This window comes from Psammomys obesus, unplaced genomic scaffold, assembly GCF_907164565.1.
Source record: "Psammomys obesus unplaced genomic scaffold, mPsaObe1.curated_primary_1811, whole genome shotgun sequence".
In the NCBI taxonomy this organism is placed as follows: domain Eukaryota; kingdom Metazoa; phylum Chordata; class Mammalia; order Rodentia; family Muridae; genus Psammomys; species Psammomys obesus.
In genome coordinates this window covers 14513966-14538605 of record NW_026585698.1, presented here as the reverse complement: position 1 = coordinate 14538605, position 24640 = coordinate 14513966, and the positions used below count along the sequence as shown (strand labels likewise).

The window sequence follows — 24640 nt, the reverse complement described above, 5'->3', positions numbered from 1 at the left end:
GTAACCAAAGAAATGAAATTTGGCAAATGGATGTGTTTTATTTCACAGAGTTTGGTATAAACTGAAATATGTGCACCATACTATAGACACATATTCAGGGTTTCAATGGGCAACAGCCTTAAGTTCTGAAAGGCTAATTCAGTTATTACACATTTATTAGAAGTGATGGCAGTTATGGGTATACCTAAAGAAATTAAGGCTGATAATGCTACAGCATATTTCTCTAATAAAATGAAACAATTTTTTACATATTTTAAGATAAAACATGTCACAGGCATATTGCACAATCCTACTGGTCAAGCAGTCATTGAGAGATCCAACTGTACAATAAGGGACATGCTTAACAAACAGAGAAAGATATCAAAGACCCCCAGAGATAGATTACATAATGTTTTATTGACCTTAAGTTTCTTAAATATTAATGAACAAACAACAACAGCTGTGGAGAAACACTGCTGAAAAAACCTGCTGACTTATTCAACCTATGTATTCAAAGATTCCCTAACTTCACAATGGAGAGCAAGGAATGTGTTAGACTGGGGAAGAAGTTTTGCATATGTTCATACAGGAGAAGAGAAATTATGGGTTCCATCAAAACTAATAAAAATCAGATATGACAGAGGAAGACCACCTGAAGACTTGGCCACACACAAGAAGAGAGACATCAAGAAGATGAAACAAAACAGGTAACATAAATTGATGATCACTTCACCTGGGAACAACTCTGAAACTGACTGAGACATAAAATATGTCTTCAGCCAGAACTTCAGCAATACATGGCCAATAAATCCTTGGCTATAATAACTTCACATTTTTAATTGGCATAGAAAAAAATGGTTTACAGTTTAGTTTCATCCTGCACATCTCATACATTTATAATTTTAGAACTGCATAATGCTTGTGAGAAATTATATGTTTGCAGAACAAAAGGACTGGACACTGGAGACACTGGATCAAACCTGACAGAATTCATCCTTCCAGCATGCTCAGACATTGACACATCTGTTCCAGCATCTTGAAGTTCCAGCATTCTGCTTGTTCCTGCCTCAGCCGCTTCAATTGCTGTTTCTCATCAAAGCCTGCTCCCAAGAGAGCTTTGAAGAAAGCTACTAATCTCAACTGGTCCAGAATTTTAGACTGTTCCAAACAGGACTTTTATTAAGCCTCAAAGTTCTCAACATTCAAAGACTGGACCACAATTATTAATGCTTGCTTAATTAACCATTTTTTCCCAATTTCTTTTGGGCCCCCTATCAGGATTTCTGCATGTCCAAGAAAAAATCAACTAAAAATGACGTCCAATTTCTTTTAAAGGGGATTGGGTAGGTTTTTGGTTGTTTTCTGGGACTATGAATGTTTATTGTTATTGAGAGATGGTTATAAGTTGTTAATAATCTCATTCAGAAAGAAAATAAGATTAGGATATTAAGTAATGAAAGTTAATTGTTAGTTAATCAACTCATAGTCATGTCAGACACTAGTCTAATTTTTCACAGGAGTGTGCATCGTCGGTTTAACAAATAGATATCCTTCTGTAGACAGGTTGATTATATAAAGATAGGTAAGTCTTCAAAAACCTAACAGACCTACAGAATATGGCATTTTAAAATAATGTTTTCATTATTTTAAAGATTCTTTGACAATGAGACAGGTCATCTGGCAGCACCCAGTCTTCCTCAAAGAAGATGATGAGCATCAAAGAAACTCCATATGGAGATGGTTTCAAATATAGCAAACGAGCCACCTGGGCAAAAAGGAAAAGTCCTCATTGCCTAAAATTGGCAAGCTTACATGCAGGCCAAGTTGACTGCTGAACTCTGCCAAGACAGGGTAAGCAAGTCCTAAATGGTTCCTGCTTCACATTTATGTCTGTCAAATACACTGAGCCAGAAGGCTGAAGATGATGCTCCAACATTATACAGTTTTGGGTGATTGTTTAGGCAGCAAACTGTCTCTTGTCAATTTTTTTATTTTTTGGAAGCTGCTAACATGCACTTCCTATTTACTCCAGTAACTAAATTTATTCCTTCTCAAGTCTCTAGTGGGACTGATGACTAAATAGTTATAGTTCCACAATCAAGCTTAAATTGTTTAGAATTTAAGAAAACGTTTTCAAATAGGTAATACCAATAAGGATAAAAGTTAATTTAGGTAGAGAACTCTAAACTTGTCAAGATAGGATGATCAAATACTTTCTCCTAAGTTGCCAAATGCACATGAACTGTTTTATAATTATTATTGTATTGAAAGAAAAGGAGCCTTTTATTGGACTTAAAGGGGGAAATGTTGCTATAATGTTCTTGTGGAATGTATGCAATTTACCCTTGTTCATTCAAATGATATCTTTGCCCCACTATCTGGTGTCAATCTGGACATTGCATTGTGATGTTTATTCCAAGCATCACCTGTCTCAAGTTTGTGTAAATGTGCCACCATTTGTTCTCTGTATTTTCAGTAAACAACCAGCCAATGCTGAGCAATGGAGAGAATAGGGTGGGACATCCTGTTCCAGAGAGGAGAAGAAAGGAGTGGGAGAGGGTTGAGAGGAGAGATCAGGGAGAAGAGGACCTGGAAACACTAGGAGAGATGAACTGGATCTAAGATATGACCAAAAAGCAAGTATAATGTGGGAAATCTGAATAGGAGGAAGCTATGCGGACTTGGAGGTTTAGGATGGAGTAATTATTGCCCAGCATTGTGTTCTAGGTTCATTAAATAAATCCTAGTCTATGTTTGGTAATTTGGGTAGATAGCTGGTTTAGGAATAACTGCTGTTTCATTAAAAGATAAGTCAATAATAAATTTGATTTATCATCAACAGCCCTCCTTATTTTTTCTTTTTGTTAGTGTTTATCTCTTTTATTTTATTTTTGAGATTATAATATAATTAAAACATTCCCCTCTCCCTTTCCTCCTCCAAACTTTTCCATAATACCTCCTTGCTGTTTTTCTAACTCATGGCTTTTTCCCCATTAACTCTTCTTGCCTATATCACACACACACATATTCCTAAATATAGCTAGCTCAGTCTGTATAGTGGAACTTCTATATGTGTTGTCAGAACTAACCATTTGCTATTGGATAACCAGCTTCTTGTTGCAGGATTATTTTTTTTTTATCACATTATGAACCCTGAGATTGTGAAATGGAAAAACCTGTTTTTTGTTGTGGTGTGGCTCAGCCCTAGCATATACTTCTAACCCAAGAGCTTTCTGTAAACAAGAGCTAAATAATGTTAAGCGTAAGTTAAGAATCGGAGCAAGCAACCAGTTGACAGGAAGTGAACATAGGGAAAAACAACAGGGAGTGAGAGGAAGTCCAGAAGACAGACAGACACGAAGGAAGTAGAAAGGAGGAACATTTGGTTTGGAGGGTTTTTAAGACAGCAAGGAGAAGAATGTTGGAATGTCAGCTGAGGAGGAAGGTCAGCTGGGTGCTTTCTCTGCCTCTTTGAGCTGGTAGGCTTTCAACCCTGTATCTGGCTCCTGAGTCTGTATTGGTAAAATGGAATGTTTGGGATTTTGTTTAAAATCAACAATTCCTCAACCTTACTTTTTGAGACAAGGCCTGTCACCAGCTAGTGAGACTACCTCACTGACCAGTAAGCTACTCAGATTCCTCTGTCTACAGTACTCAATGCAACGAAAATGCTGTAGTTGTTGTGATGCACTGTTTAGAGAATAAAGGCAGTGAAGAAGACATCTCTGCATGTTCAATACGTGCATTTGCAACTAGAAATCTAAATGAGGGGGCTGGAAAGATGGCTTAGTCATTTCAAGACGCTTGTTTGTCTTGAAGAGTACCCAGGATGGGGGCTTATAAAACATCTGTAACTCTAGTTCAAGGATGGCTGACACCTTCTTTGGGCTTCCTTGGGCACCAGGCATGTACAAAATAAGAGGCAATATTTTCAAAGAAATATAAATTAGACATAAGTAATCTAGTGAAACCTGAGACATATTAAAGAATTATGTGGGTTGAATTGAATTCAAATACTGTGTAACTTTATATAAGACACTTAAGCGTCAACAGATTCTGAGGTCCTCAAGGAACACCTAACGCTGATTCCCTGCGGATCCAGCAAAGATAACTTCATGTGATTTTTGTAAAACATATTTGGAAAACCTCTAATATAACAGGTTTTAGACTGTGGCTCTGGTCCTGCTGTACTTTAAAATTACCCTGGGAGTTTCAGAGACACCGGCAGCCAGTTCACTCCATCTTTACAGATTCTAAATGACAGTATGTTTTCCACCTAATAATGGTCTAGTGGTTAAGGTGACGGTTCCTGTAGGACCCTGCTATTAAGGATCAGTCCAGATAGCCTCTGAGCTCCGTAGATGATGACAGACTCCCTTTCTCAGCCGCTTCCCTCTCTGCCTGCTCTGGGGAAACCCCAGATCCTTTAAGATGAGTCACATGACCCTCAGGGAAGAGTTACAGGCCTGACCTTTTCCTGAGATGAAACCTATTCAAGCAAGCACCTGGGGACTCCAGTAAAAACCCACCCGGTGCTAATGAGATGTCTTAGTGTCTTAGCGCTCAGTGACCTTTAACCTTACCTGAAGTTCTCCCTTGATCCATAGGATAATTAACTACTGTGTTCCCCCTCTTACAGTTGGACTGTTTTGCTATATGCAGATGAAGTATCCCTGGTGCCTCTAGCCCCTAGCAAATCAAACACATTCAGCCTCAAAACCCCTCCCACTGCCCAAGGTTTATAAATCTGTTTCACAGGAAATAAAGAGGGCCAGCATCAGCTACTTCACCACGGCTGGCTGAGACTCATCACTCACTCTGGGGAAGGAAGGGCTCCCAGGTTCCCCCAAAGAACCCATTGCTGGATCCCTGGGGCTTGGCTGCTGGCTGCTGAGAGTTTCAGAGTTTCCACCATTCACTGGCACGTCTCTAGTAGCGCTCTGCCCATCACACTGGCCATCTGTAGCAGCAGGAGGATGACTGTTCTCAAAGCAGCCATTTTGTCCACCTGGACAAAACCAGGCTCCCACCTCTGCCTCTCTCAGTCTCAGAGCTCCAAGCGAATCTCCATTACCCAATGGTCATGAAGCAGCCACTGATGCGCTCAAGTCAAGCTGGGCCGTTGGTGCCCCCTGGCTTGTGTTCTAGACCCCTGACCTCCTTTGACTCCGGTACTTCATCCTCTCCCGCCTCCGCACTCCTTCCCGGGTCATTCACTTTCATTTCTCACCCGGCAGCTGCCAACCACATCCTGGAACAGCCCAGGCTCCCACCAGCCTTTGACAGGAGAAAGTCTTTCCTTTTATTGTTTTCAGGCTCTTTGTACAGTGTGTGGCACAGATTAAACCATATTCCAGGGGCACTAAGCAGTGGGACAAATTGAAAAGGGTACTGGAATCAGGAATCCACCTTATTTGGGGTATCTGTCTCAGAGGAATTCAAAAGAGTGAGCCGCATTGCCGCCGTGGGTCTGCTTTTCCCTTTTGCGAATCCAAAGCACTGTTGTGCCCTGGGCTGGACTGGAGGGAACAAAGCTTAGCTGGGGTAGTGGGTTAGGCAGGATCTCAGTAGGTACTGAGTGCAGGAGAAACAGCCTTTTCCAGAGGCAGGTTTCAGCGAAACAGCTCTTTATTGGGGGTGAATAGGGCTATATAAACCTTGGGGAGTTGTTAGGGACTTGGGGGGAGAGTGTGCATCATTGGCTGGGACTGAGATGCTGGGAATGCTTGACTTGCATGAGAGGAATTCCAGATGCCGGCTGAACATGTCCTTATAAGGAGAGAGGAAATTTAACCTGAAGTCTGGCCAGCAGGCTGTGTGACTACCCCAAGGGCGGCAGGGGTGGGGTTTGTAAAAGCTGTGTGCTCTGGGACATGCAGGCCCAGAGCACGAAGGAGGCAGTTCTACTCCTGCTGGAGTCAGGACAAGATTTTTGGGGTTTGGACACATCTCCACCTTACTCTTGTCCCAGATCCGCTACTCCTGTCGCATGGCTTACTGGACCCAAACCGCATTAAGCTAACAAAGCTCTGCTCCCAGGGACTTTTATGTTTCTCAGCATTTTCATTCAGAACAAATGAGACCATGAATGGGACAGAGTCTGAAATTTGTCTTATTAGTCTCAATTTTGCCCTCCCAAGAGGAGCGGAGGTGCGGTCAGGGAGACATTAGAAATGTCTGGAGGCAATTTTGATTATCTTGTTGTTTGCCACACTAGTCAACCAGTGGGCAAAAGGCAAGGAATTCTGTAAAACACCCTTAAAAGCACAAGCTGCTCAGGAAGTTGAGGTAAGAATATTAAAAATTCAGGCCTGCTGAATTGAAGTGAAAAATTAAACGCCCACCCCAGGCAATTTGGTGGGTCTTAACTCACAATTTTAAACAAACAAACTGTTGGGGATTGGCCTAGTGGTGCTGTGTATTCAAATGCTAAATACTGACCCCCAAAATCTGGTGGCTACTCAGATTGTTGTAACCTGCTTAACTTTACTTCAGTTCTTAGCATAACTGTGGCTCCTCCTTTAACACTTGCCGTAACCTTTAACATATAAGACTCCATTTTGCCTCCAAATCTCCATTTTGATTATGCCTTTATGGTTTCATTTCTCAAACAATATATACTTTGTTATGAAAGGGTTAAATTAACAGAACTAACTCTGTGTTGTTTCTCAGACTCCATCCAAGGTTAGCTTGTCCCTGGAGTTACCTTGGTTCCCACCCTTAAGTTCTGAGAAAAAAAAAAAAAAAAAAAAAAACACTGAATATTCTCAGCAGCTTGCATCTAGACAAGCAACTGAGGCAGACCAATAAAGACAGGGTCAGTTAAGAAAACATAAGTTGTTCCCAGGGTCACAGTGTTCCTCTTGGCAAGCTGTTTCCTCTCTGTGGTTTGGCCAGGTGCTGTTAACCAACTAGGTCCAAGTGCATTTCATTCCTTTACCCTTTGTCCAATCATGTAACACTAAGGTTTGGAAGCCCCTGCTTGCAGTTTTTCCCTTTAAAAACCCTGTTCCCTTAGAGCTGGCTGTCATTCTCCCAACCTGCTGTGTCAGAAAGGATTGCAACACAAGCTCGAGCTTGAATAAAGACCCTTTTGTGTTTTGTATTGGACTCATGTTCCTGGTGGTTTCTTCGGGGGGGTGTCATGATCTAGGCATAACATTTGGGGGCTCGTCTGGGATCCCCCAGACCTCCAAGACTCCGACTGGTCTTGTGCTGGCCAGTAAGTATGTAAGTGTCTCTGTGCAATGTCTGTGTTTGTGTTTAGTCTTGGTTCTGAAAATCCTTGAGGTGTCTGTATAAGCAGCAAGATGTGGCTAAGAGATGACACAATGGACAGTCACAGCAGTGACCCTGGCCCTGAGGTGGACAAGGAATCCCACCAGTCAGTTTTGGTGGACAAGGAATCCCATCATTGGTTGGAGAGATTTTTGGTAGATGTGGAATCCCACTGTTGGTTACTCTCCTCTCTGTGCTGCTTTTGGTTTCTGCTGAAGGAGTCTGTAAGTCCGAGTTTTTGGATTCACTTCTGTTTTCAGTCATGGAGTGACTACTTTCTTTGTGTTACCTTTCTGTTTTTTGTTCCTTGTGTTTATGTGTCTTTGTTTGTATTGGACTGTGACAATCACTATGGGACAGACTGCTTCTGACTCCCTAATCTTAACTCCCTAGACTTAACTCAGACTAGGGAGACCCTAGTCTGGCAGGTCTCTGGTGGCAAAGGTCTCTGGTGGAGTTGGGTTGCTTGGAAATGCAGCCCACCCATGGAGAGGCTTCTGTGCCAACAGGCAGTTCTTAAAGGGGCAACAGAAGCTTCTCAGGTAGCAAAGCTACAGGCCTCTATGGTCATGAGAATTGGATGTTCCTCCCTTGAAATTACAGCTAAAAAAAGTAAAAATAAGTTTTGTCTGTATGTTTTGAATATATAAGTTTACTATGTTTTGTATGTCTTGATTACAGATTATTGGTTATTAGGTATGTTAATATTTTACATAATTTCTGTCCTGTCTTAAAAACCAGGTTTATAAAAAAATAAGGTTTGAAACTCTGTTTATATGAGATATTAAAGCTGCACCTCCATGTGTTTGTATACAAGAACTTTTCTTGCTGGCAGCCAAAGTTTATAACATTAAAATAATACAGTCGGTATTGATTTTAGAGGCACTGAATTGTTTACACTGATAAAATTTGGTTTTCACTTCTAAAAATTATGGTATGCTCTATGATTTCACTCTGAGCATTTTAATACTGCAAAAACAGGTTTGGGAGAATGTTTAAATGTTTAAGACTATAAAACATTTTAAAATTTATCAGATATTTTAAAATAATGACTTTGGGCAGTCTAACAAAGAACTTGGAACAGTTTCTCAACCCTTTGGGGGAGGTCAAAAGCCCCTGGTATTTATTTTATTAATTTTACCAAGTGAAACCAAGCCATGCTTTTGAGCCAATTAAGAAAACTACAGTTCTTGCAGTGTATCATATGAAGATGGTAAAAACCCATGGAATGATTTAGTAAAGAAATTTAGTAAATGATTTAGTAAAGAAAAGAATTTTGATGGAAATTTTCATGTTGTCTGAAAAGCAAGAGAGAAAACAAGAGACTGGAATAGTAAAGAAAAGAAAAGAGTAATTTGTCTAAAGTAAAAATGGCTAGTTAAACCAGAAGAACGGAGCTAGGAAAAGCCTAACCTGAAGGTATATAGAATGTTATGGAAGGTCAGAGCATGTATAGAAAACCAGAGGGCATATAAACTGTATTTGCTTTGGTTTCTCATACATCAAATGATTTGAGAAAGAACTGTAAAATACCTTGACAGTAAGACTCTAGTGCCGAAGCTGTCATACACTTGAGTCAGAGAACACAGAGAAATCACCATGTGTTGATCTGGAAACTCTATCCCTACTGGCTATCTTTCACAGTGCTCTAAGGTGCTACACAAGCTAGAGGAGAGGAAAACATAACCATCAGTCCTGTCCATTTGTGAACACTGAGAGCTACAATACTAACTGGTCTGACAAGGTAAGTTCACTGTTGCAATAGTGGCACAAGCATTATGAGAGTAACCAGCCACTTTCTGACTGAGTTTAAGTCCTGCTTAACGAGATGAAACTCATACCTAGCACCATTATCTGGCCAAGAAACTATGCAAAGGCAGAACATTGGCACTAGGGGAGAACCTGCCATTATTATGGTGTTAAATGAACATAATATTAAACTGTCTCCTACATGCCCCTATGTTGGAACATGGTCCAAGAATGAAGTAATGTGAGGAGAATTCTGAGTGCTTGAGAAAAAACTCCAAGAAAACAAGAAAGCTTGTAATCTCAGTTTCTTCAAAAGCATGGAATTGTTCTTGGAATGTGTTTCCTGCCTCTTCCAGGTGTAGCAGATAAGAGTGAGTTTGCACTAGGTAATTCATTAAAACTGGCTATTGCTATCTGCTTATACACCTCTATAGAAAAACTTTTTTTTCTTTGTGCAGGTTGTGATTTTATACCTCACTGAAGTGACACTTCTTAACCCTCAAGTTATAAATTGTCTGATGTTCTAAGTAAAGTTGGCTGTTGCAGGAGACTATAGTCTGCCCCCTTTTTAGGCTCCATTCTCCCAGATCACACTGCCTTTAGAGCAGTAAACACCCATATATATTTATCTCCCAACCCTCATCAGAGAAGCTTCTTTTTGCAGTAGATGATCAACACAGAGACAGACAACTGATCAAGGTGCAGAGGATGAGAGGCTACAAGATTTTCAGCCCTGAGGCATCCACATCATACTCCAAGGCTCAGCGATCATTGTAGAAGATGAGGTGTGGAGGGAGGGGGGAGATGGAAAGATTCTAAGAGCTGGAGCAGTAGATGACTACAAAAACAAACAAAAAACTGTTCTCAGGACAGTTGAACTCATGACCTCATGGAAGTTGTGACAGTATGCACAAGAACTGCACAGCCTCAAGCCAGACAAAAGCCTTTCATGAAGGGAGGAAATGGGCACAAAGTCCTGTTCCTATCTGAGGAGCTCTCATAGTTGCTGGGAGAAGGACAGTCAAATTTTTTATGGATCTGTCTCCTGGTAAGTTGAGCACCCACATGCAAGATTATGTAGGCAGTACAAATTGGACTTGCTGAGTTTTAATAAAAACTAAGCTGAGGACACAATGTTGGGTGAGTAAGGAAGATGTAGTGAGTCTGGAAGGAGTTGGAGAATGGGTGAATATGCTAAAAATAGGAAATATTTCTAAAAATACAAAATAAATTCTAAAAATAATTGAATTTTGCTGTAAAGGGGGCACTATGGAAAATGTTAATAGGATCTATCTTTTCTATCAAAGGGGGGTTACATGTAAACAAACAAACAAAAAAAAAACGTTCCATCTTTAAAGAAGTTTGTAAAGATAGCAGCCAGCAAAAATCACAGTTTACATTTTTCCTTAAATCAAGGCATGTGCTCAGAGGTGAATCGTATTCTCAAAAGTTACATTTTGCTGATCAGCTCTGCTGTTTTGAATTAGTCAAACACACAAACAATCTGAGTCCAGGTTCTGACCACTCTTAGTGAGGCCCAGGACCCCTGCTCAGCGGGCTGGCTGGCCTGCTGAACTACATCTGTTCATCCTTCTACAAAATTAAACTTCTGCTTTGTGGAAACACTTCAGATTGTGTGATCATTTTCTTGGGACCCATTTCTAACAGGACACAACATATTTTGGGAACACAACTAACACTCAGGACTATCATCTGGAGAATTAAGGAATGAGGGACAGGCGTAGTGACATGTAAAAAGTGAAGCCTTTGTGTTGGCTTTGAATGAACTGTTTTAGTATAGCCTTTGCTATGTTTGGGTTATTCAGGAGAGGCAGAGACATTGTTTTGAGACTGTCTGAAACTTGAAGAAGTGTCTCCCTGGAAAGTCTGTGCTTGGTGCTACGTGAGGCCTTGCAGCTGCACAAACTTTGGTCCTCAGACACTCCTGACAAACCTGGAGCTCTTACTTTTGATTATGGTACCATGGTCAAAAGGGACTGAGATTTGTGTGGGTTGTCTGCTCTCTCGGGCAGTAAGGGCAAGATAACTTTGGTATTTGGGAACTTTCCCAGCTTCAATTAATTTTGCGTAATTAATGAATAAAAGTAACTGGAACGAGCTAGTCAGGGTCAGTTTTGGGTTTTTATTTTTTATTTTTTTCCAAGAAGGCTGAACCCCTCTCTGCTCCTTCAGAAAATGAAGGCTTAGCATTTTGGTGAGTTTCTCTCTCTACTGCAGCACCTCTGACCAACATCAGCCAATACACAGAGTATGTAAGCATATCTTGAGAGTATTGTTCTCACAGTCCTGAGTGAGCCTTCCCCAAGTCACTTCAAGAGACACCTGTAACTTTTGCTAAAGGCACAGATCCTTTAAGGTCTAAGGAGAAGGAAGAGGAAAGAGAGGCTTAGGAAATCTTCAAAGAGACATAGCCCAGGAGTGTCTGGACCTGTTGGCTAAAAAGAATCTTACCCATTGGCCATACTCTAATTGTCAGGCATGGGGTCTGGTTAGGCAGAGCTCCTAGGAAAGGAGTTTACCCTCCCTCTACCCTCTAGGGATCAGCAGAAGCCAGTTGGTGGTAAATGGTTTGAGACCAATTCCTTTAGAGCAGCTCTTGATCAGCTGCAGTTTCCACCAAGGAGGCAGCTGTTCGTCCCTGGCCTGAGTGGTCATCAGCACTGGCCTGTGGCAAGGATGGGACCAGCATCATTTCAGCAGGGCTGTGTCTTCAAGATGAATAAACAGCAAAGCAAGACAGAGTGGGGAGAGGAAAGTGGGCTGACAGATGGTGATTTTAAAATGAAAGCCAGCACCTGGGCGGTACAGGCATCGAGAGAAAATGGTTTGCAACAGAGAGGAGATGTTCTCACTGGCACAGTCCATGAACACAGGGGCGTCCTTTGTCTCTTGTACGTGAATGCACTGCAGGTGTTAGTGACTGGTTCGTACACTAAGAGAGTGTTTTCATTGTTGTCGTCTTTGGCCACATATTGTTGGGTCTTCCTAAAAGAAACCCTTCACCCCTTCATGATGAAGTGGTCTGGGAAAGGAGGTAGTGCCTGGGTCCTCAGGCAAAATAGACGTGTGCAGTAATCAGAAGGGCAATCAAAACAATCCCGCTAGCCTGCATGACCCTCTTCCAGAAGAGGCTCTCCGGTAGGTCATTCCAGTCTTTCATCTTTTGTTTGTGTTCCTCTCTCCTTCTGCCTGCTGATTTCTTGGTCAGAATGTCTAAGCCTGCTGATATGCTAATAGAGGCCATCCGCTCCCAGGTTGCCTCTATCGCCTCCTTGGAGGTGTTCTCTGGGCCTATGTTGGAGTTTGGCTGTGAGTCAAGACCACAGAACAAGTCCCACATCTTCCAGAAGCAGGTATGGGACTCCCCAAACATACCTGGAAGACAGGGAACAGAAGGTCAGGGGACAAGCAGGCTTTAATTCACAAGGTAGGACTTCAAAGAGAGGTTCAAGTAGCACGAAGTTCTTCGGACTCCTTATACCAAAGCCCGTATCAGCCTATACAAGGAAAGTTCTTAGAGAAAACAACTAAAACGGGGTGAGAAAAGGGGCTTGGGAAGTGTTGTGAGGGGGCTGAAAGCTCAGAGTTGTGTCCAGATCCTCTTGATTAGGCAGCCCAAATGTTATGGAGGGAAATTAAGGCAGTGACTTGGGGCAAGAGCATCAATCAGGAACCATGGAGAAATGCTGCTTACTTGTTTGTTCACAGGCTCACATTCAGCTACCTTATACGCCCCAGGGCCACCTACCTAAGGGTGAGGCTGTGAAACAGTGACCTGAACCCTCCCGTATCAACAACAACAACAATAATAAACTGCCCCAGAGACATGCACACAGGCTAATCTGATCTAGGAAATTCTTCGGTCGAGGGTCTCTCTTTCCAGGTGGCTCTGGGTTATCAGGTTAATAGCTAGAACTGGTTACAGCAGGGCTGGTAAGTATGCCTGCCCCCAGATAAGTGTATTTTGACAAAATCTGACCAAGAGGCCAGTGTCAGCCCCTTAGGGAAAAAAGAAGCCATCAGCAGGTGGAGGAGAATCTTGGAACATGGGGTCCTGTGCCTAGGACAATTGGCTGCCACACCACTGAGGTCCATAGGCCATCCCGACCAGGAGCGCATCTTTCGAGTAGTGAAAGGACACACCAGACCTCTTAGGACTCTGAACTTGCCCCCCCCCCCAGTAATGTAGAGGGGATCCCAGAACTCTACCATCTCCTGGCCAGGCCTACTTTCTACCTCTTCACTCCCCCAAGCTCAGAGCCTATAAACTCTCTGCCCCAAACTCAAGATTAATCTTGTCACATCTTTATCCCTAGTTGTGGCAGAGGCTTTAAGAAGTTCATATCACGTTCACTCTCTGGATCCCATAGGTCTGCTGCTATTTGCTGGAACTCTCTCTCTCCCAGACCTTGACCCCTCCGAGGGTCATTCTGTCCCTTCCTCCTTGGACTTTAAACTTCGTTCTCTCTGAGATCTACTCCCAGGTGAGAGAAGTGCTCCCTCCCTCCTTGCCCCGACCCTTCTCAGGAGAGTGTGGTTTGGAATTCTGCACAATTGCCTCTCTTTTGCGCACTAGTACTCCCCTCTTATCACTGCCCTCCAGGTTTGCTCAATTGGGGGTACTGTTGTTCCAATAGCCTGCTTCTGGGTTGCCTAGCAACCTCTGACATCATCACCTGCCACTTGCCAGGTGCATGCCAGGTATGTGCCAGATAAAAAGAACCCACCCATCATCCCACACTCTCATGCTCCTTTCTCTCCTTGTCTCTGGCTATCTATTTCTCTCTATCATAGGCACTCTCCTCTCTCTCTCTCTCTCTCTCTCTCTCTCCACTTCCCCTTTCTCACAATAAAGCTCCTTGGATCTATAGCCTCTTAATCGTCATTATAACAGGTACACCATGTGTCTGTGGAACTAAACCCAAGGGCTGGTTCTGGAGACTTTACCTTCACCCACCACCCTTTGGTGGGAACTGTTTCTAGAACACTTCTAGAATCCAGACATTTCTGGATTCCTTCTCCTTTGCTGGTGCCTCCTCATCACCTAGCTTTCCCATCACTTCAGCCTAATCTCTTCTTCTCTTCCTTCTCCTCTAGGATCCACCTGGCCTCATAGACTCTATGTGTGCTAACAATCCCAGGAAGCATTACAAGGGGAAGATAGCCCAGCGCTTCTATGGAAAAGAATGTTCCCAGGGGTGAGAATGGTGGGGTGGGGTAGGGGGTGTTTAGGGCAGCTGCCCCAGCTTTGATTGCTTCCCAAGGCTGCGGATGTTCTTCATTACCTGGCTGGAATGTGAAGTTGGGAAAAGTCTTCCACCTCAATTCTTTGTCTAAGGGCACTCTCCTCTGTTGGCTGTTACGTAGACTCCAGCAGAGACCATGAAGCTGGGTGTGGAGAGAGCAAGGTGAGAGGGTGTCAACATAGAACTTTGGTCTGCAGCCATATAGCACCATAGCCTGCAGGTAGGAGCCATGTCCCAGAAGATGGACGAGGAAGATGGCTTGTCAGGCATTAACCGAAGGTGGAGGCTAAGTCACAGGGGGAATAACAGGAACCGGGTCATATGTGATTGTTTGGCCTTAGCACTGTTGCACAAGCTGTCAGTGATCTGCAGCCTGCAGCAAAAGGCTGGAGACCATGCACTCAGGGCTCTTTCTATTGGGGGGAGGGGTGCATTCCTCACACGCCCTGCAGGACAGGAAACACCGCCCGCCACTTCTGGTCTACTTCTAACAGCCTGGGGGAGCACTGACATCTTGCTGAGCAGAGCATCATGGGAGAACAGAGCTGCCATCATTCCAAAGCCCTCTGTGGGATTACGCAACCGAGGATAGGTGGATCCCCTCTTCCTGGAAACAGGAAAGGGCTTACCTGCTCAAGTTCAATAGAGCATCTTCACATGCCCAAGGGGCACTCCCTTCCCTTTTCTAACCATTTTTTTTCCTTCGAAGAACATTTTTGGTGGGCTGGGGGCAGTGGGAAGCTCAGGTGTTAAGAGTGCTAGCTTAGCATGCATGAAGCCATGAGTTTGGTCCCCAACACCACATAAAGTCGGGCACGACAACCCAATGACAACGGTCTGTGTACATTTTACCGAAAGGGTTAGACTAACTTTGCAACCTGTATGTCTTCTAAAGCCTATAGTTTTGAGTTGTAGGTTCAGGTTAAGCTAAAGCCTCTTTGTACCTTTCCAGAGAATGGAGGAATGTGACCCTATCTGTGAGGACAGATAGAAAAAAAGCAAGCAAGCAATGACCTTCACTCAGCAAAAAGAACGACCAGACCCTTTGTCTTCGAGATAATGTTTCTTAGCAACCAACCCAGATGGCCCCAATTCTTCTTCTGAGTAGCTTCTGACCTCCAGCCAAGAGCCCGCAGCCCCAATCTTCAAGGATGAGCTAACCACCCCCACCTTAAGTTGCAGCTGCATCCACACTTGGCAGGACTGGCCAAGCTTGAGCACCTAAGACTAACCAATTATCTTACTTTATAGCTTCCTCATCCAATCCTAAATTGCCAAAACTGCAACTTCAAATTTTCCACAGTTTTTCTTTTAAAAACCTAAGGCCTTTGTCTCCCAGTGCCACTCTTTGCTGACCGGCAGGGGTGACCCCATTGCGCAATGGTTAAATTAAACCTCTTGCTTTTGCAACGAGTCGTGGTCTGTGGGAGTTTCTGGGAAGGACGCGATCTTGAACTCCTGAGCTGTGAGACCCCAGGTCTTATATTACCTCTACAGACTCTCATGAATGAGAATCTGGATGTGTGGATGGACTTGCACCCAATACCATGCAGTATCTTCGGGTTCCTGAGCTTGTCTGAGTTGGGGGCACAGAGCCAGCTCTCCAGGTTGTATGACTAGAGGTGTTGGGAGGGCTCAGACCAATGCAGAGCCCATTCTCACTGGTCCCTCTCAGATCCCTCCCCGCTGAACAGCTCACCTGTCTTTAGCAGAGTTCAGCAAGCCCATGAGGCAGACGGGACGCAGGAACAAACTGAGGGATGGATACAGGATGAGAGAAAGAGGGCAGAGAAGAACGCAAACAAGATAAAGGATGAAGAGCCTGGGCCATAGGAAACGGCCCCCCAAGGCACTAGGAGCAGGGGCCTGCCACGCTGAGTTACTGATGATCAGGGACATTTTGTGGTAGGATGTGAACATCCTAACCCTCCCACGTGGGCTGTGTGTAGAAGAGAGAAATGAGTGATGTGAAAAACACCGAGGAGAAAGAGTGGCAGGACAGACTGAGGATGCTCGAGGCTTGCGGGCGTCCAAATTGGCTGAAGTTAATTTTAATAGGTTTTCCCCAAGTAGGCTGCCAAGGAATTTGCTGCTTACCCAGCTGACCCCAACTTGCAACACCTCTGCCTCTGTAATCTCTAACTCAACCTTTGATAGTAGAATTCACCCTTTGGTCCAGACTAGGTAAAGCAAGGTACTTGGTCTTGCATCCTCATCCCTGCTTGTGATGTGCCCTCTTTATTTTCAGGTGGACGCCAGAGAACCTCACTCCTGCCAGCACCAACTGCTCGTTGTGCTTAGGATGCCAAACAAAGTACGTGACATAGTGGAGCCAGTTCAGGCTTTGGAGCCTAATAAGGTCACTGATAAGGACAAGGTAATAGGCTCATTACCTTGGATAAGTTATTTAACTCCTCTGAACCCAAGCTTTCTGCAAAATATATAAATTGGATGACTGCCATTTGCCTCCTGGGAAATAGGGGATGGCTTGTGTTGACAGATGTTTCTGGGGCCTGGCCCATCTGTGTGGACTGCCCTGATGGCATTGATCTGTATTGAAATTAGTGAACTCCATGATTCAAGGAAAATAAGCCCTTCTGAAGTCTAACCCTCAAGCTAAATGGGGTTGTAGCTGATGGATTATTGAACAGTTTTTCTTTACTACTATTATTGTGGTGACGCTAGGGATTGTCACCAGCCCCGCCTCTCATGTTTTCAGAAAGGCTGACTCCCTTCTGTGGCACTTGCCTACTTCTGACCCACTCTACCCACAGTCTTCCTGTCTCAAAGAATCTAGCCATCCCTCCCTCATCGGTGGTTTACCATTCCCAGGGCTCTTCCTGGAGCATCCTAACAGCGGCACTTACGTTTTCATCCGGGATTGGCTTTGTGGCTAAGGAGATGACTAGTATGATGAGAAGAGTGACTAGGAAGAGGAAAAAGCCGAAATAGAGGTAATGAAGGCCACAGATGAATAGGGAACAGTTTCGATCCCCCTTACAGGTCGAGAGTCCATAGAAAAACTCGGCTGACAGTCGAAACACACCGATCGTACTTCCCAAAATCAGCCCCCAGAAGGCACCCTGCCAAAGAAAACAGACACGAGTCACTCGGGCAGAAGACAGAGGACAAGGCAAAGTGGCCTCTATCTCATTTTGTTGTAAAGTTAAGTTTGTTACAATGGGGGCATTGATACCGTGCCAAAGAGAGTCTGAGCAAGGGAGGAGATTCGAGACCTTGGCACTGTCTCGTTCATCAAGCTGGGGACTTAGGAAGAACTGGAGACAGTTTTAACTGAGAGCATGAATAGACACATCAAACTGTCCAAAAACATCTTCATCTTCCCCCTTTCCCTAAGTGGGTGCGCAAGCCAAAGCCAGGAGCCAACTCCAGCCCTTTCCTTTTCCATGCTGGTCTACCATCATCCCTAAGCAAATCTTCTTGTCCTCTCCAAAACCTGTCCCTTCCCATGACCCTCACCCCCGTCTTTTCTCATTGGGGTGGGGGAGCATCCTGTGCCTGTCTTCTGGCTCTGCAGAAGCTTCTACTGGAAAATGCCAAGCCTCTTCCTGGATCCTCCAGTGACTTCTTAGCACCAGCCGTCAGGCTCAATTCATACCCGTGGACCATGGCCGACCTCACCTAGCTCCACTACTCCCCACTTGGTCACTCAGCTCCTGCCGGCTCAGCCTGCTAATGCATCCAGGAGCTGCCTGCTTTGCTTCAGGCTCGATTTCTTGCCCTTGCCATTCATTCTGCTTAGAATTCTTCCACATCTTGGCATTTCTGGCTTTGATTCCAGGTTCCTTCCTTAGCCATGGTCTTCCCTTGGCGAGCTGTCTTTGGTTGTCCCACTCTTACAGCCCACCCAGCAACCCCCATAATCCTTTGTAGTTTTTGAAAAATATTTCTTTCCATTACTTTTAATTATGTTTCTGTGCCTTTCTTAGGGTTAGCATTGCTATGACTAAACACCATGATCAAATGCAAGCTGGGGAGGAAAGGGTTTATTTGGCTTATGTGCCTACATCATATTCTATCACTGAAGGAATTCAGGACAGGAACTCAAACAGGGCAGGAACCTGGAGGCAGGAGCTGATACAGAGGCCATGGAGGGGTGCTGCTTACTGGTTTGCTCCTCATGTCGTGCTCAGCCTGCTTTCTTATAGAACCCAGGACCACCAGCTCAGAGACGGCCCCACCCACAATAAGATAGGCTCACATCCATCAATCACTAATTAAGAAAATGCCCTACAGGCTTGCCCTCAGCCTGATCTTATGAAAGCATTTTATCAGTTGAGGCTCCCTCCTCTCTGATGACTCTAGCTCCTGTCAAGTTGACATAATACTAGCCATGTCAGTGCCTGTGTATAGGTACACACACATGCATGTGAGTGCCCACAGAGGCCAGAGGCCTCATAGACTCCTAAAGCTAGAGTTACAGACAGGTGTGAGATACCTGATGTGGGTTCTGGAAACTGAACTTAGGTCCTCTGAAAGAGTAGCAAACGCTCTTAACAGTGAAGCTATCTCTCCCACCCTACCTCACCCTTCCTTACATCCTTTCAAACACTCTGTTACTATCACAGATTTATCTGTTCTTTTTGTGCCATCCATCTCCCTCAATTAGACTGTTCACTCTGTAACAGTAAGAGATAGATACTGGCTCAGGAGTTGCATCTAGAGACTCTTTCAGGCTGGGGTAGATGTGAGACAGGATCCTCACGAGGGGGACGGAACTCAACATTTGACCAGACAAAGGACCTACAGCAGTCACTTCCTGAAGGAGATATGCAGAGAGTAGATGATTATACCATCCAAAACCAGATGGGAGAGAGGGCCTGGAAAAGTTTTTTGGTTAATAGAGGCAACGGAAGTATGTGTAATATACCTGCTGAGAGACTGAAGAATTAAAAACTAGGTTTTTGGGGTACTGAGCTGAAAAGTTAACATATCAGGCCAATTGACCTTGCTGCTTCTAGGCAGACCCAGCCAACTGCAGGGAAGAGCTGACCTTGCTGCTTGTTAGAGGTACTGTTGCCAGGAAACCAGCCTGGATGGCCTTGCTCCTGGAGATAGCACTGACAAAGATAATCACCCTCTCTCCCCTAGTAGCAGTCTATCAATCCAGGACAGGACTGAAACCCAAGGCCAGCTGTTTCCCCTCCCCCTTGCCCCCCCCACACCTGCAAAAGAGAACAAAGAAAGCCAGAGTCAGTCATGGTCCTGGCACTTTCCCATAGCAAACAGTTTTGAAATGTAGCATCCCCATCATTGGAGCTAGGGGAATCTAGTCCAAAAGAAGGCTAGAATTCCCCCAAGGGAGGAACAGCCCTGCTAGGCCACAGAGGAGGACTTTGCAGCCAGTCCTGAAGATACCTGATAAAACAGGGTCAGATAAGGGGAGGAGGTCCTCCCCAATCAGTGGACTTGGAAAGGGGCAGGGAGGAGATGAGGGAGGGAGGGTGGGATTGGGAGGGAATGAGGGAGTGGGATACACCTGGGATACAGAGTTAATAAAATGTAACTAATAATAATAATAATAAAGGCTAGAATCCCCTGCTTTGGGAATGCTGGGAGGGACTGGGACCTATAAATCACCCACAACCCAACCCAGAGCTGGGGATCTCTGCTGGATACCAGTGCTTTGGTGTCTGTGAGAGTACAGCTTGAGCAGCAAATAAAGATCCTCATGTGTTTTGCAATGGACTTGACTCCCTGGTGGTCTTCTGGGGGGTCTCATGAATTGGGCATAACACTGCAACCTTGAGCCAGCGACACTGAGAGAGGTTTGGGGGCGTCTAAATATCCTAAGTTTTGTTGTCATCAGAGAGAGGTGGACTTCCATGGCTGCCTCCCATTCCGGCCACTCCTTTCCAAGGAGAGTAAAGGAAGCAACTCTAGGGCCTGGGTTACTCCTCTGACATTGCTGCTGCTAAATTAAGTCTCTGTGAGCTGGGTGGAGTGACAGGGCCAGCAGGTGGGCTAAGGGACTGTGAGCAGCTGAGATGAGCCTTGGAGAAACCTCAGCCAAGTGGAGCAGCCAAAATATATTCCTGGCAGTCCATGAAAGAAGGCTTAAGGGGGTAAATTCAGCAATCATCAGTTTGGGGCAGTCTGGATCTATGGGCTGTCCATGGAGAAGGGAGGGTCTGGCGAGTGTGCAGGGCCAGATCGTAAATGGCCTAGGATATGTATATGGGAACTTGTGCAAGGCCAGCTCACTCATTTCTGTCCAGGGTAACAAGAAAGTTTAAGACAGGATTAAAAAAAAAAATTTAAGACAATAAGAATCATAAGAACTCATGCCTGCAAAGGAAGCTCCACTTCCCCAAACCCCAAAAGGTAGTCCAAATATCCAGAAATGAGCTCAGTCTGGGCTATCGTAGGATTTCTGGTGGTTAGATAAAAGACAGCATTCCAGGCCGGGTGGTGGTGGTACACACCTTTAATCCCAGCACTCAGGAGGCAGAGGCAGGCAGATCTCTTGTGAGTTCAAGGCCAGCCTGCTCTACAGAGCAAGTTCTGGGACAGCCAAGGCTGCACAGTGAAACCCTGTCTCAGGAGTAGGGGAAAGGGGACAAGAGAAAGCATTCCTCTGGAAATTGTGAAACTGGTTCCCCCCCACCCAAAGGAGTAGACTCTCTGGTTGAAGGGGCATGTGGCTACCTGTGCTGCCTATCAGCATATCAAAGCCCACGGTGGCCTCCAGGCTCCCTCAGTGTCACAAGTACCAGCAACACATTTCAGCATCCATGCTAGCAGCCTAGCCCTTATCTCTCTCCCCTATCCTAAACTCCCCAGTTCATGGGCTTTCCTCACAGATGCTCTTAAAAGCCTCATGGATTCTCTCTCTCTCTCTCTCTCTCTCTCTCTCTCTCTCTCTCCCTCTCCCTCCATGTTTCACTTTCACGCTGCCCTGATCTGCTCCTGCTTCTCTCATGCCCCATCTGCTGGCCACGTTCAGTCTACTTCCTTCCCAACCCTTCCAGATGCCTCTAGCTGTTCTCTCTCATATCTACAATAAAAACCTCCTCTTTAACCATACCATGGAGCAGCCATGCCATCAATTTATACACAAAGTGTTGCTCATAAGATAAGCCATTAATTTGGACCTTTTGGTTTGGGTTTTTTTTGGGGGGGGGGTATTCTTTCTTTCTTTCTTTCTTTCTTTCTTTCTTTCTTTCTTTCATTTTTTTCTTTTTGTTCTCAGTGCAGAGAAGCTGAGGAATCTGCCACTGGAACTCAGCACAGAATGTGGGCTCTCTCCGTGAACAGAGGCAATGGAGGTGTAGTTTCTTAGAGGCAGCTGTGCAGGAGAAGGGGGTTGCTTGTCTTTTCAAGCTTTAGGTGGGCAACTTTGTCTGGCAGGGATGAGAGTGGATTGCTTTACTAAGGGAAGAAAACAAAGGCGGTGCATTTCTTTCCCTACATGCCACAATGGTAAGGGTGTCCCCTAATGAACTCCTGATACCTAAGAGATGCCCACAGACAGCCCTTATAAGGACATCTACAGTCTTGGTGAACACCCACCTGCTCGTTCACTCTCTTGCAAAATACGGCCAGCAGAAAGACAGCAGTCACGCTTGGTGTCAAGCAGCTCTTAAGGACCTGCATGTACTCAAACAGTATTTCACTGGGAGCCATTTCTATAATAGGGATCCAGACAATGGTGACAGCAAGTAAGATTATAACAAAAAACCTGTGAATTAAACCAACACTCAGTGATAATTTGAAGATTTTTCTCCTGAAAAAAAAAAAAGAAAAGAAAGAGAAAGAAAAAAGAAAACCCTACAAATCCTAACTAGTAGCTTTTCCTTTGTTGCTTCTGTTTATTATTATGACTACTATTGTTGCAATTATGATCTACTTTAGGGAAAGTTTAGTTGCCTGCTGAGAATATATATTCTTTAGTCTTTGAAAGAAATGTACTACTAGATCTATTTTATCTATCTGATCTGTAATGTCATTCAAATCAGAGGTTTCTCTGCTTATTTTTGTCTACTGGAGAGGCTGAACTATTGAAGCCACCCACACTATTAAGTTGGGGCTAATCTGTTTCTTCACATCTAGTGGTGTTTATTTTGTAAAGCTGAGCTCACCAGGATTCTTCTCTTGATTATTATGGAATGACCTGCTTTTATACTTTCAGATTAATTTTGGTTTGAAGTCTGTTTTGATCCAATAGTAATATCTTAGTATTTTCTAGTTTCGATCGCTTGGGGTGCTTTTTTTCCATCCTTGTACTGAACATGGTGTCTATTTTGGTGGTAAAATACATGTTCTGAGACAACAAAAAGATGAGTAGTGATGAGTTGTTTGTTTTTGTTTTTTTTTTAACCCAATCTGTTGAGGGCACAATGTCCTTGTGCAAGCACTACGGAAACCAGGAATGTTAACCATGCTAGGGCTATCTCTTATAAAGCAAGAGATATGTATCCTGTTTTCTGCCCAAAAAGCTAGAATGTAAGTGGTAAACAGCCTGGTGATCTGCACTATCTGTAGGGCCAGGCCACACCTGACTCCGCCCACCACGTTTATCACAGTCATTCTCCCTGGACCCTTCAGCGCTGTTTCTCAGTCAACAGAACCCATCTTTACGGGAGATATCGCTGTATTTTACAAATGGGAGCAGAAGTGGTTGACAGCCTGGTGACCTCTGCATCATCTGTACGACTGAGACCACACCAGATCCTCCCCCAGACCCTTAAAAGGGCAATGTAGTCAATCTGTAGAACCTATCTTTAGGAAAGAGCTAACATATACTTTACAAAGAGTTTTGGTGTAGTCGTGCCTGAAGCTTTACTGTGCACACAGAATTGAGCTGCCACTAGGGAGTCTTTTTCCAAAACTGTGTTGTACTTAAATATATCTAAAAGAAACTGGCTGGTGTCTGCACAAGAACTTTAACACTGGCCACTGAGTTGTGTTGAACACGACTTCCTTCTTGCCTCACAGAGACCAACACTCTGCTGGCTGTGGTGTTTGCAGAGAGAGACCACCCCCCACCCCACCCCCCACACACATACACCAATCTGCTAGTCTCTCTCTTTATTGTAGGATCAATACCATTAATACTCAGAGTTATTGATGAAATATAAGTACTAATTCCTGTCACTTTGCTGAGTCTGCTCTGTATCATATTTTCTTATTTCTCGTTTGATTACCTGCTATTCAACTGTGTTTTATTCTTCCCTGTAGTCTTGTGAATGGGTTTTTCTTTCTCTTCAGTCCAAAGAATTCCTTCAAATATATACTGTAGAGCTGGCTTAGTAGTCATAAATTGTTGTAACCTGTTTTTATCATGGGGAGGTTTTGCTTTCTCCTTCAATTATAGAAGGTAATTTTGCTGGATATAGTAGTCTGGGTTGCTTTTAGAGTGTGAAATACCTTATTCCAAACTTTCCTTGTTTTTAAAGTTTCTGTTGAGAAGTGTGCAGTTATTCTGATGGGACTGCCTTTTTGTGTGACTTGCTGTTTCTGTCTTGCAACTTTGAATATATTTTCTTTGTCATATACATTAAGTGTTGTAATATAACATGTGGAGAATTGGCCTCCTGATTTCATTTCACCTATTTGTGTTCTGCTCATGGAACCATCTTTCCAGCCCGAGATTTCAGTTTTATGTCACTAGAAAATACCTGAGAAAATGAGATGAGGCTAAAAAAAAACTTAAGTGTTCTAAGGCTCTAGATAGAGGTACCAGAGACATAATAAAAAGTTGGAGGCTGGGTTATGGTGGCACACACTTTTAATCCCAGCACTGGGGAGGCAGAGGCAAGTGGACCTCTGTGAATTTGAGGCCAGCCTTGTTTACAGAGCAAGTTCCAGGACAGCCAAGGCTGCATAGACAAACCCTGTCTTGGAAAAACCATTAAATAAATAAAACATCTCACTGCTGCTCTAAGTGAGTGCTGAGGAAGTTTTTAACTGCCAAACTATTGTCTTATATTAAAAAGGAAGTCGCTGCAAAGAACATGCAATTAGTTTAAATAAGTATATATAATCATATAATCTTGGCCATGCTTTTAATAAATTTTTTATCAAGTTTTACAGCACCATCCTGAGCAGTTTTAATCTGTTCTTAACCCTCTAAGCTAGTCTGGCTTTCTCCCAGCATAAATCCCAGGGATACTTGCACTTCGTGGCTTTCTCTGTTCATCTGCTCTCTCCTCATGTCTCCTGGACTTCTGCCCATGGCTAAATCCCCTACTTTCTATCTAACTCCTCCTCCTCTAGAAGGCAGGAAGTCTAGCTTTATTCTCTCCCCTGCTCATCAATTTGGCTATAAGTAATTTATTTATTTTTCATTTTATGTGTATTGGTGTTTTGTCTGCATGTATGTCTTTGTGAGGGTGCCTGATCCC

The 24640-nt window shown here is 44.0% G+C and overlaps 1 protein-coding gene across 3 annotated transcripts in view; it reads right to left on the bottom strand.

The window, feature by feature from the left end:
* Positions 1-11138: 11138 nt before the first annotated feature.
* The window catches only part of LOC129670464 (sodium/glucose cotransporter 1-like), a 37029-nt gene continuing 23527 nt past the window's right edge, over positions 11139-24640 (bottom strand). For 2 of the 3 annotated variants that reach the window (XM_055598985.1, XM_055598986.1), the window contains 4 exons: positions 21807-21975; positions 17141-17356; positions 14313-14415; positions 11139-12402 (listed from right to left, as the gene is read on the bottom strand). In XM_055598985.1, the coding sequence (XP_055454960.1) occupies positions 12077-12402; positions 14313-14415; positions 17141-17356; positions 21807-21975 (814 nt within the window). In that variant the 3' untranslated portion in view covers positions 11139-12076. Of the gene's footprint in view, positions 12403-14312; positions 14416-15972; positions 17357-21806; positions 21976-24640 lie in introns of those variants that run through there. The other variant, XR_008719215.1, reaches the window with a different exon arrangement.